The 26,399-nt window shown below is 44.2% G+C and overlaps 1 protein-coding gene across 9 annotated transcripts in view; it reads right to left on the bottom strand.

Annotated features, from left to right (window-relative positions):
* LOC121714864 (NXPE family member 3-like) overlaps window positions 1-26,399 on the bottom strand; it is a 91,186-nt gene that overhangs the window by 18,880 nt on the left and 45,907 nt on the right. For 4 of the 9 annotated variants that reach the window (XM_042100007.1, XM_042100005.1, XM_042100015.1 and 1 more), the window contains 3 exons: window positions 26,262-26,306; window positions 26,046-26,084; window positions 25,325-25,336 (listed from right to left, as the gene is read on the bottom strand). In XM_042100007.1, coding sequence (XP_041955941.1) covers window positions 25,325-25,336; window positions 26,046-26,084; window positions 26,262-26,306 — 96 coding nt within the window. Of the gene's footprint in view, window positions 1-24,924; window positions 24,976-25,287; window positions 25,337-26,045; window positions 26,085-26,261; window positions 26,307-26,399 lie in introns of all 9 variants that reach the window. The other 5 variants (XM_042100011.1, XM_042100012.1, XM_042100010.1 and 2 more) reach the window with 3 other exon arrangements.

The raw sequence follows: 26,399 nt of genomic DNA, 5'->3' as shown, positions 1-26,399 counted from the left end.
CTTGCAACCGCAAAAGGCATTCTTTAGAACAGTGTTTTTCAACCTTTTTTGTGCCACGGCACACTTTTGACTCTTAAAATGTCCCACGGCACACTAACATCCTGTGTGAAGAAAAAATAAACATACCATAGCCTAAAATTTCAAATAATACACAGATATGGCCTTATTATGGCTTCTATGCAAGACCTGCTCAATAAAACAAGTGCCCTCTGTTTCATTTGTAGGTGACTATATCTAATTTAATTGTAGTTATGGACTGGATATGTGATGATTCTGTGAATACTGGATATGGGGCCCCTGTTGTACAATGCCTGCATACCACAAATAGTGCAATCATACAATCAATGAGGGCATTTGGTTATAAATTCTTTGATGCAAGAGTTGCTTTTCTGGACCAGTGAGTGACATTTGGGTAATTTTCTGCGGCACACCTGATAATCTCTCACGGCACACTAGTGTGCCCCGGCACAGTGGTTGAAAAACACTGCTTTAGAAATGCAAAAGGTTTGGGCAAAAGACGGGGCTTACACACACATCTCTTTATATAAGGTCTCACAGATGATGGTGTATGTCAGAGTGAAAACCAAGCCACAAGGGTTGAGAGAATTGTCTGTAGACATGCGAGACAGGGTTGTGTGAAGACAAAGATCTGGGGAAGGATACAAGAACATTTCTGCAGCATTGAAAGTGCCCAAGAGCACAGTAGCCTCCATCATTCTAAAATGGAAAAGTTTGGAACAACCAACAGCATTCCTATCTGGCCGCTCAGCCAAACTGAGCAATCCGGGACGAAGGGCCTTGGTCAGACAGGTAACCAAGGACCCAATGGTCACTATGAATGAGATCCAGAGTTCCTTTGAGAGGATGAGAGAAGCGTAAAGAAGGACAAACATCAGTGCAGCTCAGTGCCTGGTTCCTTCCACACACACCGTTGGGAATTGTGGCCAAATCGTTTCATCAGACCAGATGATTTTACTTCTCATGGTCTGAGAGTCGTTGAGGTGCTTTTATGGAAACTCCTGGCAAAAAAACGGATTCTATCTGTCCACTCTACCATAAAGGCCTGACTGGTAGAGTGATGCACTGGATGCATTGGGTCCTTGGTTACCTGTCTGACCAAGGCCCTTCGTCCCGAAGTTTGGCTGAGCCTCTCCTACTAATATGAATTCATTTTGTGGGGATCTACACAGACAGGCACACAACATAGCTGCATCACATCCACACAACATCCAGGATCACATGATGTTTTGGGAAGTCACATGACCAATTAGGAAGTTATAAGTGTTTGCTGGCTGCAAGTCAGATTCTCTTTGTGTTGGTGCTGGACACTGTTGTGCGAGTTGGGCTCCCTTTGGTTTATTGTTGGTCATGGTAGAGCATGTTTAGTCACTGCTATTTGAATTTTAATACTTATTTATTTCATTTTATTAGGGTAATTTCTAGAAGCGTGTGTCCACTCTTCACGGAGGACACAGGCTTCTGCATGGAGTTTTAACATTTGTTAAATGTGATCACCTCATTGTGACCTGAGCTGCTGGGCTGCATTGGTAAATTCCTTAATATGCACATTTCCCATTGAATGTTTATACCTGCATTGGAATATGTTTTAAACTACTTTCTCTGTCCGTAGCAACGGAACATTCACCTTTTTGTCTTCATGTGTCAATGAGCTGTGAGACAGTTGAGCATACCGAAAAGTAGGCCTATATTTTAGCTATGTTTGAGTGGACTATGCTATGTTGTTTAATGAGGCTGGCAACTAACATGCTTGTTCTCTCCTGAAAAGGGACCAGGCCAGCCACTGTTTTCCTGTAATTAGTACGCATTTCTTTGTGTTTGTTTGTTTGGTTGATTATCTGTGATTTTGCCTCTGGGCCTACCAGCCATGTGCCCCATTCATAGTAGCATTGTAGATGCTGGTGGTTCTCCTCCCTAACTATGTCTTCTGCTTAGGCTATCCCTGTACAAGGCCGGATCCACACTGATGCTTTGCCCCTTCTTGCCAAGGGACCACATTGGGAGACACTGTCTTGGTGTGTACTATAACTACAACACGGTGTGATATTTTGTAGTGGTATCTAAAGACCTTAAGTGTTTAGTGCTTGCTGCAACAGAACACGTGTGCTATTTTGTAGTGGTATCTGAAGATCTTGAGTGTGTAGTGCTTGCTGTGTTGCATGCTTCGTCTGGTGTTGGGTTGCTGTCTCCTGTTTTTCTGTCTCACCAGGGTCCTCCTGAGCAGGGGTTTTGCATTGACTGATCAGACCTTCCTAGACTGAGGCCACCAGTTGTTTATAGCAGTATTTTAAGATCTATCCTTATAACTTTTCTACACCTTTTGTACTAAATTGTAATACATTTACATATCTGCCTCTTGTCAACTGTCCCTTTGCGGAGAACATATAGAACTAGATTTGCGGTTCCGAGGAACTGCAAGAGCGAAACATGACCTTTACAACTGGTGCTGGCAAGGCATTGAACTGGGCTTCATTCGGGGATTCCAACGGTACCTCATATTTGAAAATCGGACATACAGGCCAAAAGTTACATGCACACACCTTCATATACACAGACAGCCCAGCCCATTAGACATTGCCAGATGGCTTAGAACTCTGCCAGGTGCAAGTAATCAACTCTTAGCAGTAGAGGCAAAGATCCTTAATTACTAGGAAGATAGAGCAACGTAATTTGTTACTATGGGAGCAAAACGGGACAGTTCCAGTCTGCATAAGTGGGAGTGTCACCCTACGTCACTAAATAAACTTTCTCTCTTAATAAGCAATAACAACAGATAAACATAATTGTGTTCACAGTATTATTGTCCATAATCATGTATGATACCAATGAATCATTCTTAAGGAAATGATATGAATAATTTAATTAGTCATGTGAACCGAGCTAGCTAGCTAGCTAACGCTAGCTTAAAATGCTATACAAGTGGATGGTAGTAGCTATGGCAATACAGCTATGCGCTAACAAGTGACTAGTAGTTGAAGGACTTCGCTTAAACTTAATATACTGTTGCAAATTCGCTTGAGTATAAACTATCCACTTTAACTAATGTCAGCTAGTTGTCATTTCAAAGAAATTACACTTCTCCGTTTAAAATGTTACCTTAGCTAAGAGGCTAGCTAGCATGCTAACAACCGGACAGTAACTGGCAGCAGCATGGTCTAATATTAAGTTATTTTATTACAAATCCGAACACTAAAAAATTACACTATTAGGCTTGAAATGATCCCAAACACTTACAGATTATGACACAATTTTCCAAAAAACCCTCAACAAATCCAGAAAAACAAAATGACCAATTTATTGGTAAAATTCCACAAGTCTCCATTGACATTAGTGCAGCAAGGGCTTACTATGGTCTGCATAAAGATGGATTTTCCCCCCTCCCCCTTGCAATAATCGAATGCGGAAATTGTCGAACGTTTGCGCCTCTCGCTCCACTTGAACCCTCTCTGGTAGAGGTCCTCCAGGTGCAAGTAATGAGGTGCTGTGATGTCATAGAGGCCCAGCATTCCGCCATTCATTTCAATGGGGCCCAAAAACGGCGAAAAACGGGAATACCGCGAAAACGACAAGGGCCAGCGAAACGAAAGTAACAAGCAAGTTACACCAGTTCGGGCCTGAATTTTTGGAGGTCGAACTGCGTCAATAGCTCAAACGGTCTAGGAGCAGTAGTTCGTCCAAAAAGTGGGTGAATAGGAAGATATAATAATAAGTAAACTTAAGAAGAACAATAGTGGGCTTGCTGGATCAAACCCACTAATAATAATAAGAAGAAGAAGAAAACTTAAGAAGAACAATAGTGGGCTTGCTGGATCAAACCCACTAACTAGCCACACTACATTCAGGGAAAGATCTATGGGTCCTCCTGCCAATCATCAGGGGGTGGCGTAGTCAGACTGTAAAGAAGGTATACCGCTTGACGGGTACCACAATTTACAGTAGGCACAGGTGGACTCCAATCAAGTTGTAGAAGCATCTCAAGGACCATTGATAAAAGTAGGATGCACCAGAGCTCAATTGCAAGAGTCATAACAAAGGGTATGAATCAGGGGGGTCAGAATTTGGAGGGTTAGCTTCAGCCACTAAGCATGGCATTTGGCCGCCAACATTTTAAAAAAAAATGGCGTTACATGGTTGCAACTTCCGGCACCAGTTTTTACTTGCTGATTGGTAGATGACAGCGCATGCACGAGTGTAAAGTTAGTCTTTCTACTCACAAAATAAGTCAGGCAACAAACAGCATAAACTGTGACGATCTGACAAACTAAACTAAAAAGGCAGGGTTTAAGTACCCAAACTGATTGACACAATAAGGGACAGGTGAACAGACAAAATGGAGGGAAAAGAACAAAGACAGGAAGTTGCCAAAATAAGGTTATGGGTGTGGCACTGGGCACATGACAGCACATGGCTAGATCAACAAAACAAAGAACTGTCATCACATTGACAGGTAGGGGGAGACAAAAACTAAAGTCCAGGTGAGGATCCTGACAGTTGTGTATGAAAGCTATTTTAAAACACACAGGCTCCTACCTGTAGTCCATGACAACGCAACGTCGGGATCATGTAACCTATGTCTCCCCAAGAGATTTGAAACTAAACAAATGTCAATTACTTATTATCATATAAGGGATTGGTAGAGTTTTTTTTTTTTTCCGTCATCTACTTCCTGAATTTTTGGTCAAAGATACCCGGGACACCGAAACACCTGGGCACATGAAATTTGGTGGGTATGTAGCCCCACTAGACTTTTACGGAAACATTTTGTTTGGTCCCCGGGGTCCACTCCACCAGATGGCGCATCGTTGCAGTGAGACGTAATTTTGTTGGAAGTTAATCTAAAGTGGGTTGGAAAAACACCGGGCTGGGACATTTCTGCTCAAAGTCTCAAAAAGCATCTGAGTCCTGAGTCAACATTCATTCCCAAACACCCATATAGGCCACTTCAATCCTCTATTTTAAAAGGTGATTCAAGTAAGGAAGAGCATGGCTCAAAGTAGAGTAACTAGGACTGAAACTACATAAATTCGTCAAAGTGAATAATGTGTCAACTCGCCGCAATGTAGATTTATTAACGCATCCGTGATGATCTACATCTCCATTTAAACTCCATTCCCTATCATGACATTCTAAAGTGCATCGTCACTCGTCAAAAGTCTATTCAAATTTAGTAGGATGTCCAGTTCACATTGGGAGGGGTTTCGTTATCAAAAGTGGAGCGCATGGCGCAACAAGGTGTTCCTAGGTTTCAGTCATATGGGTGTGTTTGGGGCGTAACATTTTTAAACCAAAGAGAATGACATCTGTCATTCATTCATATGACTTGATTTCATATCATAGCTATGCAGATGACACAAATTTACTTAGCTCTGTCACCAAACGACTATGGTCATCTTGAATCTATGTGTCAAGTGTATAGAACAAATCAACATATGGATGTCTCAAAATTTTCTTCAGCTGAACAAAGAAAAAACTGAAGTAATTATATTTGGTAAAAAGGAGGAAAGACTTAGGGTTGCCACTCTCCTTGACACAAAAGGGTTGAAGGCAAAGGATACAGTTAAAAATCTTGGTGTATTAATTGACAGTGATCTAAATTTCAACAGCCACATGAAAGCGACAACTAAATCAGATTTTTACCACCTCAAAAATATTGCCAGATTCAAGAGGGCTGATGTCAAAATATGACTTAGAAAAACTCATTCATGCATTTATCTCCAGCAGGGTTGATTACTGCAATGGACTGTTCACAGGCCTTCCTAAAAAGACTATTAAACAGCTTCAGATGATACAAAATGCAGCAGCTAGGATTCTAACAAAAACTAAAAGAACTAACTGACCACATTACTCCAATTCTTAAGTCCTTGCACTGGCTTTCAGTAAGTCACAGAATTGACTTTAAAGCTCTATTGCTTGTTTATAAATCAGTAAATGGAGCAGGACCTAAATACCTGTCAGACATGCTTCAGCAGTACACACCTTCTCGTCCTCTCAGGTCCCAGGTGAAAAACCTGCTAGTAAAACCTACTGTTAGAACTAAACATGGTGAAGCAGCTTTTAGCTGCTATGCGGCTCAGCTGTGGAATCAACTTTCGGATGACATCAAAAAGGCCCCAACTGTAGCCAGTTTTAAATCTAGACTTGGAATTATCCGGAGTAAAATGCACTTCGATTTGCAGATCGATTTACGGATGATTGGGAGTACATATGTTGAGTTGACATCCAAATCATGTCATTCGGATGTGTTTTGAGAAAGTTAGATGTTACCGTTTTTAGTCAAAGCTCGTTGGCGTGGAAGTGAGAGGCATATAATTTCGCCGCTACAAAACGCTATTTTTATACCTCTTCTACAGTTCCAAACAACATTGCACTTACGTGGTAGTGAGAAAAAAAGCCAAACCAAAGTATCCCGAGGTCTTTATGTGGTCGGATAGAGAGTCCAGAATGAATCTTTAGGGGAAAGTCCGTAGGAGTCGATTGCCAAGTGTGCTCTGGAAATTCACAATTTCGTCGCCGTTTAAAAAAAAAAAAAAAAAAAACATAGTCCAGTATTTCTTTTGAAATTGAAATGAAGTTGTATGGACTGGACTATGTTTTTTTTTTTTTTTTTTAAATGGCGACGAAATTGTGAATTTCCAGAGCACACTTGGCAATCGACTCCTACGGACTTTCCCCTAAAGCTGGCAGCAAAGATGGCAACATTTCCGGAAAGGTACTGGCTTGATGAAATTCATTCTAGACTCTCTATCCGACCACATAAAGACATAAAGACCTCAGGATACTTCGGTTTGGCTTTAGGGACCCTCTACTCACTACCACGTAAGTGTAATGTTGTTTGGAACTGTAGAAGAGGTATAAAAATAGCGTTTTGTAGCGGCGAAATAATATAACCTACATCTGTCCTCTGTCAAATACAAATGCATTTCCAGCTTTGAAAAAACGTTCAGGAATTAGGCCTATTACAGCAAAAGTGGGACGTGCGTTTCTTTCCTCCCTCCTCGGGACAGTTGAAACAACATAAGGGGACGAATGAACATAGGCCTACAATAATATAAAACTACAATAATATAAAACGTCCCACAACTTCAAAATTTTACTACATCTCATGAATGGTAGGCCTACTCCCAATAGGGGTTATTTTAGATAGATTGTTGCAGGGCTAGCCTCTTCGTGCATGTCTGATAACATATGCCATCATCGTGAAGCAGTTTGTGCGGTTTTTGAAATGTCATGCCCTGTGGATGATTCTGCGATGTTTATAGCTAGAACGGTAGGCTTTCCCATTTATATCATGTTTATATTGTTGGAAACAATATATTGGAAATGTCGTTTCACTAGGTTTTTACGTGGGTTAGGCCACGGCACATAAGTAGGTAGGCTATAGGCTTAACGACCCGGCCGTCAGTCTCCATGGATAACATGGAAAAACTCGACCCCCTGTGGGCCCAAATGCATTTTCATCTTCCTAAAACTGTTTTTCCATGTCTCACCTCCATAAATTATTGTTTAAACACAGATATTTGTGCATTTAATTAAAATACATGGAGTTACAGCCTGGTCGGGACGATTGAACTTGTTTCAATCGTCCCAACACAGACATAGCCTATCACTAGGCCTAGCTTGTTTTGCTTTCCATGTAAACAAGCATGCGATATGAAAGTCTGGGATTGTGGAGAACTAAATGGTCTACTGAATAAGCATGAAGTCAAACCTTTAAATGAAAAATACTCGGCTAACAATCAAAAAATAACCTCTAATGAAGTTTACTTTTGCGCATCAAAACTCGTTTCGCCGGTAACTCCGTGATACAATGACATAGCAGGAGGATATTTGGCTGATAGAAGGATGTTAACATGCTCTATGTTTTGACCGAAGGACGTTTGTCTATCATCATTAGCCTACACTCGGAGAAAACTGGAATGTTTCATTCGTCCCGTGTTTCAATCGCTCCAGCTCTCCTATAGGCTAGCCTACTCTTGAATGCCTTCCACTGTAACCTACGGGGAGGGGTTATGAACAAGGTAGGCTATATGTAGCCTACTGTATATATTGCGGAAAGCCAATATCTCTCTCTCACACACATTCAAATGTGCAGTGTGGGCGGCCATACTGGGCGAGATCAGTCGTAAATATGGCGGCGTTCTATTTGATAGTGACGTAGATGGCACCTATGAATAGTCTTAAGAGAATGAGACCAGAGATGGTTGATAAAGCGGTACGATTCATAAGAGGGTAAATTCTGGCACGTTGTGACGTGGGGTTCGAAGCTGTCATGCCCATTTAGGAGTCTAGCGAGAGGTCCAGTATCTATGTATTCCTATGGAAGAAATGAACATTTTCACAGAATATGACCAATCCCTTAGCCCTACATTCAGCGATGTAAGTTTTGAACCCATTTTCTAGAAGCCACATGTCTCTAACGTAACGACATTGAAATTGTATTTTCCAACGAAACAAATAAAGACAAAAATAGCTTTGTTCGTTATCTGTCACTGTCTCCTCAAAGCTCTGGTGCACAGCCACCTGTTCTCAGAGGCTCTAGACTCAGAGATGGTTGATAAACTAACCTAACATATTTTTTGCTAGAACTAGTAGACTACCACAACGTTGCTGAACGTTGTTATTTCAGGTTTGTTTGCAACAATATATAAGTTTAACCAAAGTTCTTAGCTGCTAGCGAACATTCCCATTCACTTTCCGTTTACTAGCTAGCTTGGTTAACGGGGAAAATGAAATTATTAATTTTGTGTCCGAAAGAGTGTTTCATTGGCATCACACACAAACAATGACTGTAAAATAGTATACAAAATTATATGTATATGTTATTATTGCTTGTTCAGAGAAAAGTTTATGTTTTGACACGCCTATTTAGGAGTCCGGAACTAGTGCCATTTTGTTCCATTGGTGAATCGTCTTATGATTCATCTTAGTTAACTATAGAATCTTTGATGAGACTGTATGCTTAAAGCCTGAGGCCTGGCCACCTGGCAGAAGATTCTAATTGCTGTGATGTCATAAAGGCCCATGTTAAATCAATGGGGAAATTGTAATAGTTTTTAATTAATAGTTTAAAAGTATAAAAGTTACAAAGATGAAAAATACATAGCACTCATGTCCTAAGTAAGACCTACGTAACATAGTTTGAATGAAGTTTCTACGTTAAACGGTTGAAGCTGCATTAACCTCCTAAAACCCGGGGTATAAATTTGAATGCATTTTTTATTTCTCTGTTATTTTGGTTTATTAGGGCTTCATGAGTATACAAAATAAATTTCACCTCTGTACATCAAGTAGTTTTTCTCATTTGAGGACATTGGGTCTATTTTACCATAAAACACAATTCACTAGTTCGCCCTTCTATATGATTGCTTCAGCTAGACTAGAATGTATGGGAGAAGTGTGTGTTTGGCAAGGTAGCTGTCCGTGGTCCTGGAGTGCCTGGAGCGGATATCGCGATAGAGCGATGACCGCTTGCACCCCCCTGTGTAAGGAGGATGAGTAACAGGGCAATTGGTGAAATGGAGGAGTAGGGGGAGGACGGGGGATGATTTCGCGAACGTCGGAGCGTGTGACGTATGGAAAAGGAGGTCGGCTTAAATAGGCCTACCCTGCGGCGGCAGTGGGTGAGTTAATTGCTGTCAATCATCCCAAAGGCTCCACCCGAACTTTGTTTAGAAAACATAATTTCACTAGTTCGCCCTTCTATATGATTGCTTCAGCTAGACTAGAATGTATGGGAGAAGTGCGTGTTTGGCAAGGTAGCTGTCCGTGGTCCTGGAGTGCCTGGAGTGGATATCGCGATAGAGCGATGACCGCTTGCACCCCAAAAGATCACATAGAAAGGCCGCTACCAACTACATAAGTGCTTGCTGAGCGAGTCGTAAATCCGCTAGATTGGAGCGGATGTAAGACTGGTAGGCATCCGAGGACCAACGGCCCAGTATTTTAATTTGTTGCTCCGATAAGCCGTTGAGCGCAGCTGTTGTGGCAGCTCCTATTCTGAAGGAGTGTGCGGAGTAGCGATCCGCGGGAAAACCAGATTTGACTAGAATGGTTTTTAAGAGTGTCTGGAATCTGTGGCGAGTGATGGGTAGCCCTTCGTCTGACACGAAGAGCGGGCTAGTAGACGAAGCTTGAGCTGACCGGTATGAGATGTAGTGAGATAGGTATTGGAAAGGCTGAAGATCTGAGGCGGAGTTAAAAATGAATATGGAGTGTCCTTTTCGGAACTGATCGGTTTTACTCTGTTTGATGGTAAATCGAATGGTGTCTTGGTCTAGCTGCTCTATATCTGCGATGCACGGGTGGACATCGGGAATGAAGAGAGACGAAGGGCATGTAAACTCGCTACATCTCAGCAGCCCAAAAAAGGCCAGTATAAACAAAACGGAGATGGTGAAATCGGAATGTGGTGATATGAACCCTTTGCGAAGGGTAGCAAGGCAGGTGGCGAGAATGCTTGAGGTAATGGGAAGGCGGGAGTCTTGGGGGACTGGCTGTGGCCTACGGATACCTTTGATTAACAAGCCTATCCTGGTGTCAGAGAAGGAAGGGCACTCGGAGCCGTGGAGGAGTTTATAGACGAAATGAATGCCAGCTAGGTAGACTCTAATGGAAGAGACTTTGATCCTGAGTGAAGTGTGGGCGTAGGTGATAAATGATGATATGGTGACTGCATCGAAACTGGGAAATGGTAGTGAGTGCTTTGCATGGAACTGTTTGAAGCACGACCAAGCAGTCCAGTAGGACTGCATGGTCCTGGGTGCGAGGGCTTGGAGGGCTAGGTCGGCCGTGATGGGCTGAAGATAGCTGAGGGGGTGGTTTATAGGAAGATGGTCTCCGAAAAGCTGGGGAGTGGAGTAGGGTACAGGTCCGCCTCTGGAGCCAAGCTTCTGAATCTCTGGAAATTAAGACGAGAAAGAGAGTCAGCAATTTCATTGTGGCAACCGGGGACGTGCACGGCTCTTATAATGAACTGGTAGCTGGCTGCTATCCAGATTAGACGCCTAATAAGAGGGGAAAGCGCAGGCGATTTTGAGCGCGAGTTATTTATGACGTGCACTACGGCTTCGTTGTCACTGTGGATTAGCACGCTCTTGGAGGTCCACTCTTTCCCCCAGAGTAGGGCCGCAATGACTACGGGGTAGAGTTCGAACACGGCTGACGATTCGTTTTCCGTTATTAGCTCTCTGAACTCTAGTGGCCAAGGGGATGCAAACCAGCGCCCTTTGAAAAAGCCTCCGAAGCCTATTGAGGGGCTGCGTCTGTGTACAACTGGAGGTCTTCTGGAGATGATTGGCAGTCGTCGTAGAACATGCACAGACCATTCCATTCGTCTAAAAACATCCTCCAGAGTTTGAGATCGGCCAGGCACTGGGCATCTAGATATACTACGTCTTCGAGAGATGGGGTTGCTGAGGCGCAGTTTAGGAGATGCGAGATGAAAGGGCGGCCCTGGGGAATGATTCGCATGGCGAAATTGAGGTGGCCTAGAAGGGAGAGAACTTCTTGTTTGGTGTGAGATGGTGAGGTTATAAACTCGTTCAACAGTAAAGAGATTCTGTCTTTTTTCTCTTTAGGGAGAGATGAAGAGAATTCTTCGGTATCTAAAATGATGCCGAGGAATTCGAGTCTGGATAAGGGACCGCACGTTTTCTCTTCTGAGAGTGGGACTCCCAGTTTGTTGAATACGTCAGTTAGCGTAGAGATGCCTAGGGCCGGTGGGTAGGAATGGGGGATAACTACTAGAAAGTCGTCCAGAAGATGAACGAGAAATGGGAGCTTATAGTTATTTAGGAGAATCCAGCACAGGGCTTCTGATAGCGTATCGAAAATTTTGGGACTGCTGCGGCAGCCGAGGGTGAGGCGAACTGCAAAATAGTATCTCCTATGCCATTTGACTCCGAAGAGGTGCCAGAATTCGAGATCAATGGGCATGACTTTGAAGGCTGAGGTGATGTCCGCTTTAGCTAGCCAGCAACGTCTACCTGCCTTTTTGATCAGAGCGATAGCGTCATCGACAGAGTGGTAGTGCAGCGAGAACTCTTCTAGTGGAATCAGACTGTTAATGCTGGGAGTGGTACTATTGTGCGGAGCTGAGAGGTCGATGATAAGTCTCTTTTTTCCTGAGTATTTGCGCGTAGCTACGCCTATGGGGTTGATCCTGTAGACTGGGAATGGAGGCTTGGTAAACGGACCGATCATAAAACCAGATTCGACCTCTTTGCTTAGGAGTGAGGTGACTACCTCCGGATCTTTGACGGCAGATTGTAGGTTTTTACAAACGAAAGACTCTGTAGGTCTTGCTAAAACACCTGGATGGAACCCGTGCTTCAACCCTGAAGTCAAATAATCGCAAAATCCCCTATTTGGATTGGACTGAAGTTCTGAATGGAGAGCAGAAACAATGATTGGAGTAGAGAGATACTTTTTAAACTTTTTATTTATGTTCTTGAGTGCGGAACAGACTGACTTGGCATGGGCGCCTGCGCAGTAGCTGCAAACGTGGAGGTAACGGCAGGAGGATTGGCGACACTGAGCGAAGTTAAATCTTCGGCAGATTTCTCGACCTTTCCAGGAACGCTCGTCCTCTTCCCTGGCTTCTCCTGCCGTAGCATCGGGGATGCGGGGAACATAGGAAGAGGATTTAGGGGCTGTGGAGCTGGTGCTGGGGAATTGATGGTCGGGGTTGACTAGTGGACACTCGGCCGCGCCGTGACTGGGGCTATTGCAGAGGGGACAAGATGGCTTAAGTCCTAGAAAAACGCGGTTATGGAGCTCCATATCGAGCGCGCCCCAGTAGGGGTTTTGGTTCCAGAGGCCGACTCTGGCAGCGCATTTAGCTGAAAACAGGCGGTGATAAGTGTAAAAATGAGCTCCCCCGTAGGATACGGCTAGACCGGCGATGATGGCCAGGTAGTCGTTCAGCTCTTTGCGTCGGCTGGGGAACGCGAAACAGATGACTTCCGTGTAGTAAGTAAACGCTACGGTGAACTCGGGAAATGACAGGGTTTTTGATGCTGGGCCAGAATTTTTAAGAGAAAAAACCAGTTCGCCGCAGACTAGATCCCGGTTATGAGAGGGAATAGGAAGGGAGGGAAGAATGGTAGAAAGGTCTACGTCTGCACCTGACAAGATGAGGTTCCTGGTGGACGCTGTGACGGGTGGTGGTTCGAATGCTGCGGCGTGAGGAGGCGGTGGCAGGGCCTGTGCTGTGGCTAAAGAAAAGTTATGCAGCCGGAACGGGACGTCGTGGTCCGGAGCACTCGCTGAGTGCTGATGATGACCCGCTGCTGCGGGCTGGACTAGCGCGGGGCCGGGGAAGAAATGGGAAGGGAGAAAGGGAGGGAGGGAGGGAGCGGTCGCTGATGCGACCGGAAGGGGAGCAACCTGGGACAGGGTCGCGGGAAGTGGGACGGGGAGGGAGAGAGGGTTAGGGGGGAATAGCGACGCTGTCGCTATCGGCGCCGGCTGAGACCAGGTGCTCGCTAACTCGTGAGGGAGCTGGGGAGCTAGCGAGGTGAATCTTCTAACTGACGCTTGGTGAGTTGGGGCGTGCAGTGCAGACGTGGCTCCCGGAATGGAAAGGGGAGGGGGAAAAGGGGGGAGGGAGGGAGCAGTCGTCGGAACGACTGGAGGTGGGGCAGCCCTGGACCGAGTCCTGGCTAGGGGAGGTGGATGGGGGAGGGAAAGAAGGGGTGGGGTAGTAGCAACGCTGTCGCTACCGGGGCCGTCTGGAGAAGTGGGGTTGGACCCGGAAATACGGCGGAGATGCGGCGGGAATGGGCCTGAGCCGCTGACGTGGCTGTGGCTGAAGCAGCGGAATGATGCGCTCTGAAGCGTGTGGTGCCGGAAGGTTCTGTCGGCGTGCCCGGTTCGCGGGGTGGCTGGTGGTGTGTGCTTCGTCCAGCTGAATGGCCGGCGGAAAGAACTGCGCCGGGATGCCAGAAAGAGCAGCCTGGTCCGGGGAGGAAAACAAAGTGAGGGAGCGGGAGGGCGAAAGGACCGGGCTATCCGACTGCGTTAGCAGGCGGAGGAGATGGAACTTCCTATCCGACCTACGGAACGCGATGCCGCGGGAATGGAGAGTGCTGCGGATGCGAGCCACTGTCCAGTGGGTAGGGTCATCGCCTTGCTGGCGCTGGGTCCTGGTGCTGCCGCGAGTTGAGGCTGCTGAGCGGGGAATACTGCCCCGCACGGGGGCAGGAGAGGAGCACCTTCTGCGACCCTGTGTCCTGGGTTCCCTACGCTGGCGGCGAGGGGAACGATAAGGATTATTTTCGCCCGGCGGAGGGCCCTGGGTGTTGGGTGTTGGCGGGACGAAGTTGTCCTCCAGATCGCTGGAAGGGGCGTGGATTTCCAGTTCCATGTTTTGTCTTTGGCAAACGATACGCGGACTGGTTGATTTCGCGAACGTCGGAGCGTGTGACGTATGGAAAAGGAGGTCGGCTTACATAGGCCTACCCTGCGGCGGCAGTGGGTGAGTTAACCCTTTAGGCGCCAGAGGTTTTTTTCCGAAACGATCAATTTTGACATCTTCATTTCAAAAGGCTATATCTTAAAAGTGATAAGAGATAGAGACTTTCTGTAAATTAGAGAAATATTAAGGATGACCCAAAGTTTATGTAGAGATTAAATGTTTATATTTAATTTGCATATAATGACGTCATATGGTGGCGGCCATCTTGGATTATAAAAGTTTCATGAAAAGTCGCATGTTTGAATGATAAAATGCACCACTTCTTTCCCCCCAAAATGTCCCTCACCTTCTGTATGCTATATTGCACAATACTGAATGCTCAGGTAAATAGTAAGTAGTGAACAAACTGTGTAAATCATTAATAATAAATGGCAGAAACAAACCAAATGCATGTAGCGGTAGACTGGCCTTTTGCTGTAGAGATTTTCCATTTACTACATACAGTAGGCACTCTGATTCCATGTATGGGGCACATATATATTATTCAGATGACACACAAACACAAGTAGACAAGACCTGTTTAGTTCAAAAGCTCATTTGCCACGGCAAGGCACAGATCAGGAGTGAGATGACGAGACAAGACAAGAGACAATGTTAGTATTTTTTTTCTTTTTGTTGTTTTTGTTGATGTTTTTTTGTTTTTTTTCTTAGCTGACAAAGACACACACATCACAAGGACATGAACACAGAAAAAGGAACACATAGTGTACTGTATGTCCTAAATGATCAGGGAAGTAGATAGCAAATCAACCGTGTAAATCATTACTAAATGGCTGACATTTTTTTTTTTATGTAGCAGGCCTTTTGCTGTAGAGATAATGACTCCCTATCCCTATCCATACAGGGCCGGCATTCCCATCATCTTGTGATAGACTATGCATGACCTAATGTGTGTGTGTGTGTGTGTGTGGGAGAGGGAGAGAGCGTGTCACCACCTCCACCATGCGAGCAGCATGGCCAGATCTGCCTCGCGCGCGCCGAGTGGAGAGAATTTGCGCAGCTCGGACTAGGCCTACTGTCATTCTCATTGCGACTCCCCACACTGCCACTACGTTCCCCCCTAACTGTCCTATGAGCACTTCGACCTCGTCTAACATACCCAGTGGCATTAGACAAAGGCTTCACCATGTTACTGTCGCCGCGATTGTGGAGAGGCACACGTTCATAAGACAGAAGCTAGCGCTATGGACATTATGCTACCTCCAGCCTCGTTCGCCACACCACTAACACCCTGCTAACTTCCCGATGAACACTCCGAACCCGTGAAACATTATTCCCACCAGTGACATTGGGATGCGACAACGATTCAACGTTTGTGCTTGGTGTAAGCTAAACTATGGAGTAAACTCTCACTTTGTCCAGCTGCATCATTGCAAGGCAGGGACGCATCTGAAGCCTCACTAAACGAATCACCGTCATTTTCTGAAGGCAGATATTCCCCTTCAGAATCAGGGTCCGCGGAATAGAAGACCCAACACTTCATTTCAGGTAAACTTTTTTGATGCCATTAGACGATAATCTAATGCAAATACTCGCTGACGTTGACAATATCGCTCTGACAAAGTGGCTCACACGCACACTAGCTCCGGTATTTCACGCACTGATTCAATGCGCTGTAGCTAGAAAGTTTTGTTTAAAGCGTGCCCTTTTTTCGACTCGGGGATGACGTATGACATGTCTGCCATCTAGTGGAGTGGAAGTTGAACGAAATGGAGGTGTCATTGCAAGATATTTTGTGTGTATATCAAGATAATGTGCACTCATTTTACTAAAAATGTGTGTAATTTAGCTAAATGCAAGTACAATTTAGCTAAATGAGCCCACAATTTAATAAAATGAGCACACTATTTACGAAACTGAGCACATCATTTACTAAATTCAGTGCACAATCTAGTACAATGAGGGCATGATTTAGCAAAATTAGCTATTTTTGTCAAATGAGCTCATAGTTTAGTAAAAAAACTATTTACTAAAAAGAGTGGACAATTTAGTCAAATGAGCACACTATGTACTAGAATGAGTGCACAACTGAGTAAAATGAGTGCATGATTTAGTAAAATGATATTCATTGGAACATATAATTTTAAAAATCCATTTTAAATTTAGTTGACAAAACTGTGTGAAAACAACAGTGCAAAATGCAAAAAACAATGCAAAATGTGTGAGTGTGTACATGTGTGTATTGAAAACTGTTAGCATTGAATATGACTTTTTTGTACATTATTAGTCTTTTAGACAAAATACTGGTTACACCAATTGACATAAATCGGTTACACCAATTGACCATAAAACGTTTATAGCAATAGGACAAGAAATTGACACAGAAAATAGGCATCAAGGTAAACTGAGTTGGATATTTTGATATGTATTCATGTCATTCATCATATTCCATATCAAATATCATTTCATAACATCAATGAAGAAACTTGTGTTCTATTTGATTTCAATTCAGTTCTCATACAATTTCAGTCTATACCCATTATTTTCAAAGAGAGTGAGATAAATGGCCCTATTTTCGCGATGCAAAACCTGGTGCAAAGCGTATTATTATTCTGACAGTTTTTTCCTATCTTACATTTTTATTAAATAATGCGCCCAGGGGTGTGGAAATTACATAAAGTGTGGTCTGGCACATGATCTAAAAATCGCTATCTTACATCTAAAAATCATTAGATTGACCAAGAAAAAAGTCTGGTCTATAGTGAAAGGTGCATATGAAACACAACTGAAGACGCACCGTCACGAGATGTAAGCAGCAATTCCTCTGCAGAATAAATATCCTTAGGTTATTTATTCAGTCATTCGAACATTATGGGGGAAGCTTTTTTCAGGCTAAGTTTTTGCTGGTAACCCATTGTCAGTTAATAGTGAAAGGAACTGTGTATAACTGTTTTGTCGTGGACTATGACACCACGGTGAAGTTAGATTCACTTTGCCTATAGTTCAGTTAATAGACAAGTGCAGATGTGTGTAGCCTATACTCTGCTAGGTTTTAGTAAAGAATGGCTTAGTGGAATACCTGTTCCATAAGGTCTTGCGTACAAGCAGATTCCTTCAAATACACCGCTGACTATCAAAATACTGATGCGCTGTTTGATGTTGCCCTGCTTGCTGTTAAAGGGAATGACAGATGTCCTCCTCATTGGCTTAAAGGATGTTACGCCCAAAACACACCCATGACTGATTAAGAAACATAAGAGCCACCTTTTTGCGCCAGGCACCTGACGTTTGATAACAAAACCACCCCAAATGTGGACTGGACAAACCCCTAAATGTATTTACGCTATTCGCTAGTGACCCAAGGGCGCGGGAAGGGGGGTGCTGAGGGTGCTGCAGCACCCCCTGCTGGCAGGAAATAGATTTTTAAAAAATATTATATATATTTTTAAATAACAATAATAAGTATGTGAAATGATGAGTCAAGTAGCAAAAAAGGGTTATGGATAGGTTCGAATATAGGCTACTAAAAATTAACAGTTATAGAGATCAACGTGAACGTGAGTCAGTTACTGTAAGAACCGTAGCGTGGTTTCATCTATGTGATAGCGAAGTGTGTAGGCCTACGGTTGATATAGGCCTACATATTCTATGCGATTTACACATTCAAAAAAAACATGGATAAGCTGAAAGAAACTTTAATTGTGTTTTACAGTTTTGCAAAAATAATAAATGCATAGCTAGTGAAATCATTTCACTATCCTAGTCGCTAAGATAGAAATTAATAGGACACATACTTGCTGTGGAAACGACACACTTTAGGCTATTCAGAAATTATTTGCGAGATCATTGCAGCCTGATTATTAGCCTATATTTAAAGCCTAACATATCTGGTGTGGTTTTGACGATCAGAAAAGTAATTTTCCTTAGCTAAACTAAAATAAGCTAACAATGTCAAGTGCGCTTCTGTGGGGTTAGGGTGGGCGCAGTGGACTCGGAGTGCTGTCGCGGAACATTGGAATTTGTGGCTGCCCAGGACTTTTCTAAAACTTCTCGCTATCACCCGCACACCGCACTAAAATGACGTATTTAGCAGTCAAAATCCTAAACATGTCCAGGGGTGGGGGGGGGGAGAGAAATCGTCGGACATCCATTATTTTTGTTATTCATCACCCCTGGTCAAAAATAGGTTCCCGTGTGCCTGTGGCTCACGTGTCATGTCTATCATTAATGTGATGATTTCAACAAAATCATAGAAATTAACATTGCAAGACACTTATCTCTTCTATGATCCCATAAATATTTTCTTTGACTTGTTAATTTATTTTATCAAATGACATAGAAAACATAATGAATTGCATCCATATATCCTTGGATGATGCGACTATTTTCCTCTAGCCTAAAACCATGAGAATGAAAGCTACTTTGACGTTACTCTTAAAGTGACAGGCACTCAATTAGACCTACACACCACCACTGTAATAACATTGACACTGATGTGAATGATCACAGTATTCAATATTACTGATGTCGTCAAGGTGGTGGAGGCCCCAAATCTTCTCTCTAGCTCTATCTCTAGAGATCAGTGAGGATCTGGAGTCACTGATCTCTAGAGTTATCCGTCTGGACAACCGTCTCCAGGAGCGATCCCGAGTCCCAAGAGGGCCCTTCTCAGAACCACTATCCTGTGCCAGCCGGGCTCCTCAGCTCTCTGAAGAGGTTCCGGAGCCAATGCAGCTCGGTGGAACAAGACTATCCCAGGCTGAACGTGACCGAAGGATGAGGAACAACTGTTGCCTGTATTGTGGGAAGCCTGGGCATTTCCGCAATGCCTGCCCAGAGTTGGTGGGAAAAGCCAAGCCCCGTCCAGCCGAAAGGGGGACTGTGACGGGGTAACTTTGTCTCCTGAGTAATCTGGGTTCTGGCCTCTTTGTCCCCATTACCATCTCCTGGGGTCATCGAGAACACACCCTTCAAGCCTTCATTGATTCTGGATCTGCGGGAAACTTCATGGACCTCTCCTTAGCACAACGTCTCAACATCCCCATCTTAAGCCTTGATCCTCCTCTATCTGTGACTGCCCTGGATCGACGGCCCTTGGGCCCAGGTCTAGTAGACCAGACGACCTCTGCTGTGAGAGTGCACATCAATAATCACAAGGAAGAGCTGTCTTTCCACCTTATCCAGTCACCAGATTTTGCTGTGGTCCTAGGATTCCCATGGCTGACTCGGCATAATCCCCATCTGGATTGGACCTCTCGCACTATACTTGAGTGGGGCCCCACCTGCCACGCTACCTGTCTCTTTTCAAGACTCCCGTCTCATGAACCTTCTGAGCCTCCTGAGCTTTCCCGAGTGCCCCCTGAATACCACAACTTGAGTGAGGTCTTTAGTAAGAAAAGAGCAACTACCCTTCCACCCCACAGACCTTATGATTGTGCCGTAGACTTGTTGCCTGGTACCTGTCCCCCATTTTCTCTCTGTCAGCTCCAGAACGAGTGGCCATGGACCAGTATATCAAGGAGGCGCTGGCTTCTGGCTTCATCCGACCTTCGTGCTCTCCAGCGGGGGCGGGCTTCTTCTTCGTTGGCAAGGACGGAGGTCTTCAGCCATGCATTGATTATCGTGGACTCGATAAGATCACTATAAGGAATCGCTATCCACTTCCCCTCATTGCTTCAGCCTTTGAGTTGCTCCAGGGAGCCACTGTCTTTACCAAGCTGGATCTTCGCAATGCTTATCACCTTGTGCGTATTTGTGAGGGGGACGAATGGAAGACGGCATTCAACACTCCTACAGGCCATTATGAATACCAGGTCATGCCTTTTGGACTCACCAACGCTCCAGCTGTGTTCCAAGCTCTGATCAATGACGTCCTACGGGACATGTTGAATAAGTTTGTCTTTGTTTATCTTGATGACATCTTAATCTTCTCTAAGGATCTCCGTCAACATGTCCAGCACGTCCGTCTTGTCCTGAGTCATCTGCTAAAGAACCACCTCTTCGTCAAACCCGAGAAGTGTGAGTTCCATGTTTTGAAGGTGTCCTTCCTTGGCTTCATCATTTCTGAAGGGAAGATTGAGATGGATCCAAAGAAGGTGCAAGCTGTCGGGGACTGGTCTGTTCCTAGGTCAATTAGGGAAACGCAGAGTTTCTTGGGGTTTGTCAACTTCTATCGGAAGTTCATCCGAGGATTCAGCTCCATTGCTGCTCCCATCACTGCTTTAACTTGGAAGAGCAATACCCCTTTTTCCTGGTCTTCTGAGGCTGACAGAGCCTTCAAGATCCTGAAGCGGCGTTTCACCACTGCACCCATCCTTTGCCAGCCCGACCCTGCCCGCCCATTTGTTGTCGAGGTAGATGCCTCAGATGTAGGAGTGAGGGCAGTGTTGTCCCAGAAGGCCGCTGATGGGAGACATCATCCATGTGCTTTTTTTCTCCCAAAAACTGACTGCCACAGAGAGGAATTATGAGATTGGGAACCGGGAGCTCTTGGCCGTGAAGCTGGCGTTAGAAGAGTGGCGACATTGGTTGGAAGGCGCCTCACACCCTTTTCTGGTGTGGACTGATCATAAGAACTTGGAATATATCCAACAGGCCAAGCGTCTGAATCCACGCCAGGCTTGGTGGGCTCTCTTCTTTAACCACTTTGACTTCACCCTTTCCTACAGGCCTGGGACTAAGAACAAGAAACCTGATGCCCTCTCCCGACAGTTTCCTTCCGATGGCCCAGAGGGTTCTCCCGAGCCTATCCTCCCGAGCTCCCGAGTGGTAGCCCCAGTTCGCTGGGAGATCACATCTGTTGTCCAGCGAGCTTTGCAAAGAGATCCTGGCCCTTGTGCAGTTCCAGCTGGGCGGTTGTTCGTTCCACAGAGGGTCAGGGGACAGATCCTCCAGTGGGGCCATAGTTCACAGCTGACTGCTCATCCGGGATCATCCAGGACATTGGAGTTCCTACAATGGCGCTTTTGGTGGCCAGGTATGAAGAAGGATGTAGAGACCTTTGTGGCAGCTTGTTCCAACTGTGTCCAGGGTAAGGATCTTCGCCAAAGACCCCAGGGCCTACTCCATCCTTTGCCCATTCCCCGGAGACCATGGTCGCATATTTCCCTGGATTTCATCACCGGCCTGCCTCCATCACAAGGTAATTCTGTTATTCTTGTTATCATTGACAGATTTTCCAAGGCTTGCCATTTCCTACCTTTACCCAAACTCCCCTCTGCTCCTGAGACTGCCAGACTTATATGCGACCATGTGTTTCGAGTGTTTGATCTTCCCCAGGATGTTGTGTTGGATCGAGGGTCCCAGTTCACATCGGGATTCTGGCGGGCCTTCTGCAGACTCATTGGCGGAACTGTCAGTCTTTCATCAGGATTTCATCCAGAGTCTAATGGCCAAATAGAGAGACTGAATCAGGACCTGGAAGCTACTCTAAGGTGTTTGGTGTCAGCTAACCCGTCTTCCTGGAGTTCACGACTTCCATGGGCAGAATATGTGCACAATACTCTGAAGTCTGCGGCCATAGGTATGTCACCCTTTGAATGCCAGTTTGGTTATAAACCTCCTTTGTTTCCTGAGCAGGAAGATGATGTTGGTGTTCCCTCGGCCCAGAGGTTTGTGCGGCGGTGCCACCAGACTTGGAGAAAGGCCAGACGGTTCCTACTCTGGGCTTCCCAGGTATACCAGCAGCAGGCCAACCGCCGTAGGAGACCGGTCCGACCTTTCCGAGTGGGACAGAGGGTGTGGCTTGCCTCCAAGGACCTTCTGTTAAAGTTGGAGAATCGGAAGCTGGCACCTCGCTTTGTTGGTCCCTTCAAGGTGGTTAGGCGAGTCAACCCAGTCGCCTACAGACTGCAACTGCCTCCCACCTTGCGGGTCAACCCAACATTCCATGTCTCCCGCCTTCGCCCTGTGGTTACCTCACCACTGCTTCCTAAGCCCAAGGCCCCACCTCCTCCACGGGTCGTTGATGGTCAGACCACTTTTACAGTCAACCGGCTGCTGGATTCCCGTCGGGTCCGGGGCGGACTCCAGTACCTAGTTGACTGGGAAGGCTATGGCCCAGAAGAGCGTTCAAGGACACCTGCTCGGAACATTATTGATCGCACTTTGATCAGAGATTTTCACCAGTCACATCCTGATCGACCGAGGATCGTCAGGAGACGATCCTAAAGGAGGGGGTCCTGTCAGGTCCCAGGGACTTTCCAGTTGCAGTTACTACTTTTGGCCACTAGATGTCCTCATTTGCACCTTTTTTTGTTATTTTCGGAAATTTCCGGATTTTCTCGACTCATGTGTTTGAGTGATTACACCTGTGAGTGTTAATGAATCAGAGTATTTAAGGAGCATGTGTTTGTTAGTGCCTTTGCTGAGTTCTCCTGTGTGCCACCTGTTTCGTAAGTGTACTCCTGTTTTGAATGCTTGTGAAAGAGACTTTTGGTTATCAATTTCTCCCTCTTTGAGGTGTTTTTTTTTTTTACTTCGAATTTTTGGCTGGCTTGTTGAATGGACTTTGTCTACTGCCCTCTGTTTTTGGATTTTCTGCCTTTTTTTTTTCGACTAGATGGTCATTGCCTTATACCTGTGATTTTGCAACAACCCACAAGAAAGTCTGTTTGCCTGCCTGTTTTGACTCGGTAAAGAAGACTCTGAATCTGACTCCTCTGAATTTTGGTTCATTCACTTCTGAGGGTGGTACAGGGGATTCATCTCCACCTTTCACTCCGGAGACCTGGGTTCGAATCCCCGTGCGGGCCTGACTCGTGATAATATAAATAAATTGTGTTACATACTGTAGCCAGCTTAATTAATGTCAATTTAAAGATTATGATTAGCAGTTTCTATGGTTTTTCCATTGATAGTTATAGGAAGCCACGTTGTTGTTTAAACTATTGTTGCTTCTAGCCCACGTTACCTCCAGTTTCACTTGCTGCAGGGACGCACACATTGCATGAGCGCTCATAAGCGTTCTATTGAGTTCTACAAGATGGAAATCTTAGCTCTCAGATGTATAACTCAAATGTGTCTTGACGCCGCCGTTTGTAAGATCAAAATAAGATGTTCTAAATGGAACGCGATCGTATTTTAGACATTAAGATCTCCAGTAGATGTAGCACTACGACACACATTGACAGTGAAATGCCGCCGACGTTTGTAAGATCAGATCAAATAAGACGTTCTAAATGGAACGCGATGTAATTAAGCTGTTCAGATCTTTTCCAAGCGTCTTGGAGACGTATGTGTGCTGAATGGGCTATGTCTATATAGTTGATCACACCAAATTAATGAGTATTTCTAATTGGGGAAACTTTTAGCCTAGTTAACTTTTTTCTCAGTCCGCGGTCCCATACAATTCAATCTTGCTGCAAATGATCAGACATGTGAAGCACCGGGCATAACTTAATTTCGCGGCTACGTGGACCAGTAGGTTAATTGTTGAGGAGGCCTATAGTTTGAGAAAAGCTGCAGATAATAGACAGAGAAAGCATAATGCTCTGAGAACAGTAGCCTGGTCTTTCTGCAGAAACAACAGTGCCTTGGTGCGCGCACCCCTGCTTTCACTTATTGACTCCCTGCATTTCTACATTCTGACAAAAACTGTCAGTCAGACAGTGAATTTTGGTTTACTAAATTAGCATAATGCGGTAACAATTATCATTTCAATTCTACCTGAAATCTGCTCACTGCAGACGTTATAATGCAGACCCAAGCAGCAGCACAGCCTTGAAAGATGCACACTTTGAATTTGATCAGAGCGGCTCTGGTTTTTCACTGACTAACTCGATGTGATTGGCTGGATGACCGTTCAATCAAATCAACAGACCTATTTGTGTCTCTCTGTGTATGCGTTATGGTAGATACGGTTCCAACTATTTACGGGAGCATTTATTTCCAAATTTTACTTTCATTTTAATCTTACAAAAAGTGTGGGGGATAGAATCGTGTTCCAGCAAAAGTGTGTACGTTATAACACCCACATCCCCCACGCTTACGACACGCTAGCGGACTGGCTCTAACTGACATTCACCACCTGTTCTGCACACACGGAATTCAATTCTAGAGCGTTTTTGAAGCAAGGCTATGAGCAAGACTGAACCACAGAGAGGGGCGAAATATAAAGGCTGCATCATCTTGCCTAGTGTCGCGAAACGCGATGGCGCAAATGTTTACTTTTTTGGATGACAATAACAACTGATGGCGTAGACATACTGATAGCTTTGATTAAGCCTGAGTGATGTATATTTATGTGGAGAGCTAGACAGTCGTCCTACTTGGCCGATGAGGCACTGAGCCAGGCAGTCGACAGCCGTCAGATGGACTTTTCCAGAACGCACAGCTTGTCAGTTCGCCCCTGCCTACAGAACTATTGGCTATTACTCTGCATAAAGGAAAATCTGATAAAGAAATACATATTTTTAAAAGGAATACACCGGGTATTTATTTTCATTAAGTATTTTAAAAACTTTGTGAAAAACAAACTAATATCCACTCACCATGATCAGAAATCCAAGTAATAAAATCACAAATCTGTACCGTAGGATCTTCTGCGTAAAAGGAAAATTTCATAAAGAAATACATATTTTTAAAAGGAATACACAGGGTATTAATTTTCATTAAAGGACAATTCCTGCGCAAAATGTTCGAGTTTGACCATTCTCTGGGATATGTTAAGCTAATTTAGCTAGCGGTTTGTGATAAAACTGGTCACATTCGATTAGCATGAAAACATATCCCAAAGAACGGTCAAACTCGGTACAAATGTGTTATTAACCCCTAGGTTCGTTTTGCACCGGAATTGTCCTTTAAGTATTTTAAGAACTTTGTAAAAAAACAAACTAGACCTAATATCCACTCACCATGATCAGTGATAAAATCAGAAATCGGTAGGCCTACCGTAGGATCCAACTAAAATGACAAAAGTATACTAAGATCAGCTTCATTCTGAAAATCAGTGGAATTTTGAGGCTGATGAACACATGGCCAATTTGATTAATCTGCGCCTACACTCTTAAAAATGCTGGGTTGGAAACAACCCAAATTGGGTTATTCCTAGCCCAGGTACCTGGGTCACTATTGGACCGACCTCATGTTGGGTTAAAATAACATAATCCATTGGGTTGGTGACTTTAACTCTAAATTGGGTTACTTTTATCAAACCAACTATGGGTCATTCTTACTAACATGATGGGTCAAAATAACCCAGAAAAATGGATATGACCTACCAGCCCATTACTGGTTCATATTTACCTCTCTGTTGGGTTATATATTTGACCCACTATTGGGTGTTCTGTTTTTTTGCTTATGGATTTCCAAAAACATATTTCTTTACTTTATTTTACTTATGTACATCAAGGTGAAATAGGGCTGAAAAAATCAGCTGAAATAGACATAGGAGAATACATTATATTAATTTTTATATTTTTTATTGATTGCCACAAATGGGCTACAGTACAAAAGTAAAAAACACTGTTTCATTTCATTTTGAACAACAATTTTACTAAAATCTAAAAAACATTTTACAAAAAACTAAAAAAAAAAAAAAAAAACAATTAACTAGCAATGCTCATAATACAGTAGTGTAGTGACAACAGTAGAGAGAACTTGTCCAAAATACCTGTGCATCCTGCAGGAGCTGATCTGGGAAATCTTTGACCTGTGGAAAACAGAAAAAATATAGGTGTTAACAAAAATACAATGGATGAAATGTGTCTTGTCCGAAACAGGCAGCCAGCTACTCTAGTGACTACCCTCTCTCAGCCTCTAGCCTACCATAACACAGAGTAAAAAGTATAGACACATGAAACACATCATACACTAAAATATGTCTTACTTTGAGGGATCCTGTGTGGAAGGTCTGGACGGGACAGATGGGACACTTGAAACACAAAGATTAAAAAGGTTAAAACAAAGATTAATGATTCTTTTAGGTAATCAGTGTCAGATCATATCGGATTCAGTCAGAATGACG

Source organism: Alosa sapidissima, chromosome 8 (assembly GCF_018492685.1).
Source record: "Alosa sapidissima isolate fAloSap1 chromosome 8, fAloSap1.pri, whole genome shotgun sequence".
In the NCBI taxonomy this organism is placed as follows: domain Eukaryota; kingdom Metazoa; phylum Chordata; class Actinopteri; order Clupeiformes; family Clupeidae; genus Alosa; species Alosa sapidissima.
The sequence above is the reverse complement of the archived record's forward strand: the minus strand, read 5'-3'. Positions and strand labels throughout refer to the sequence as shown.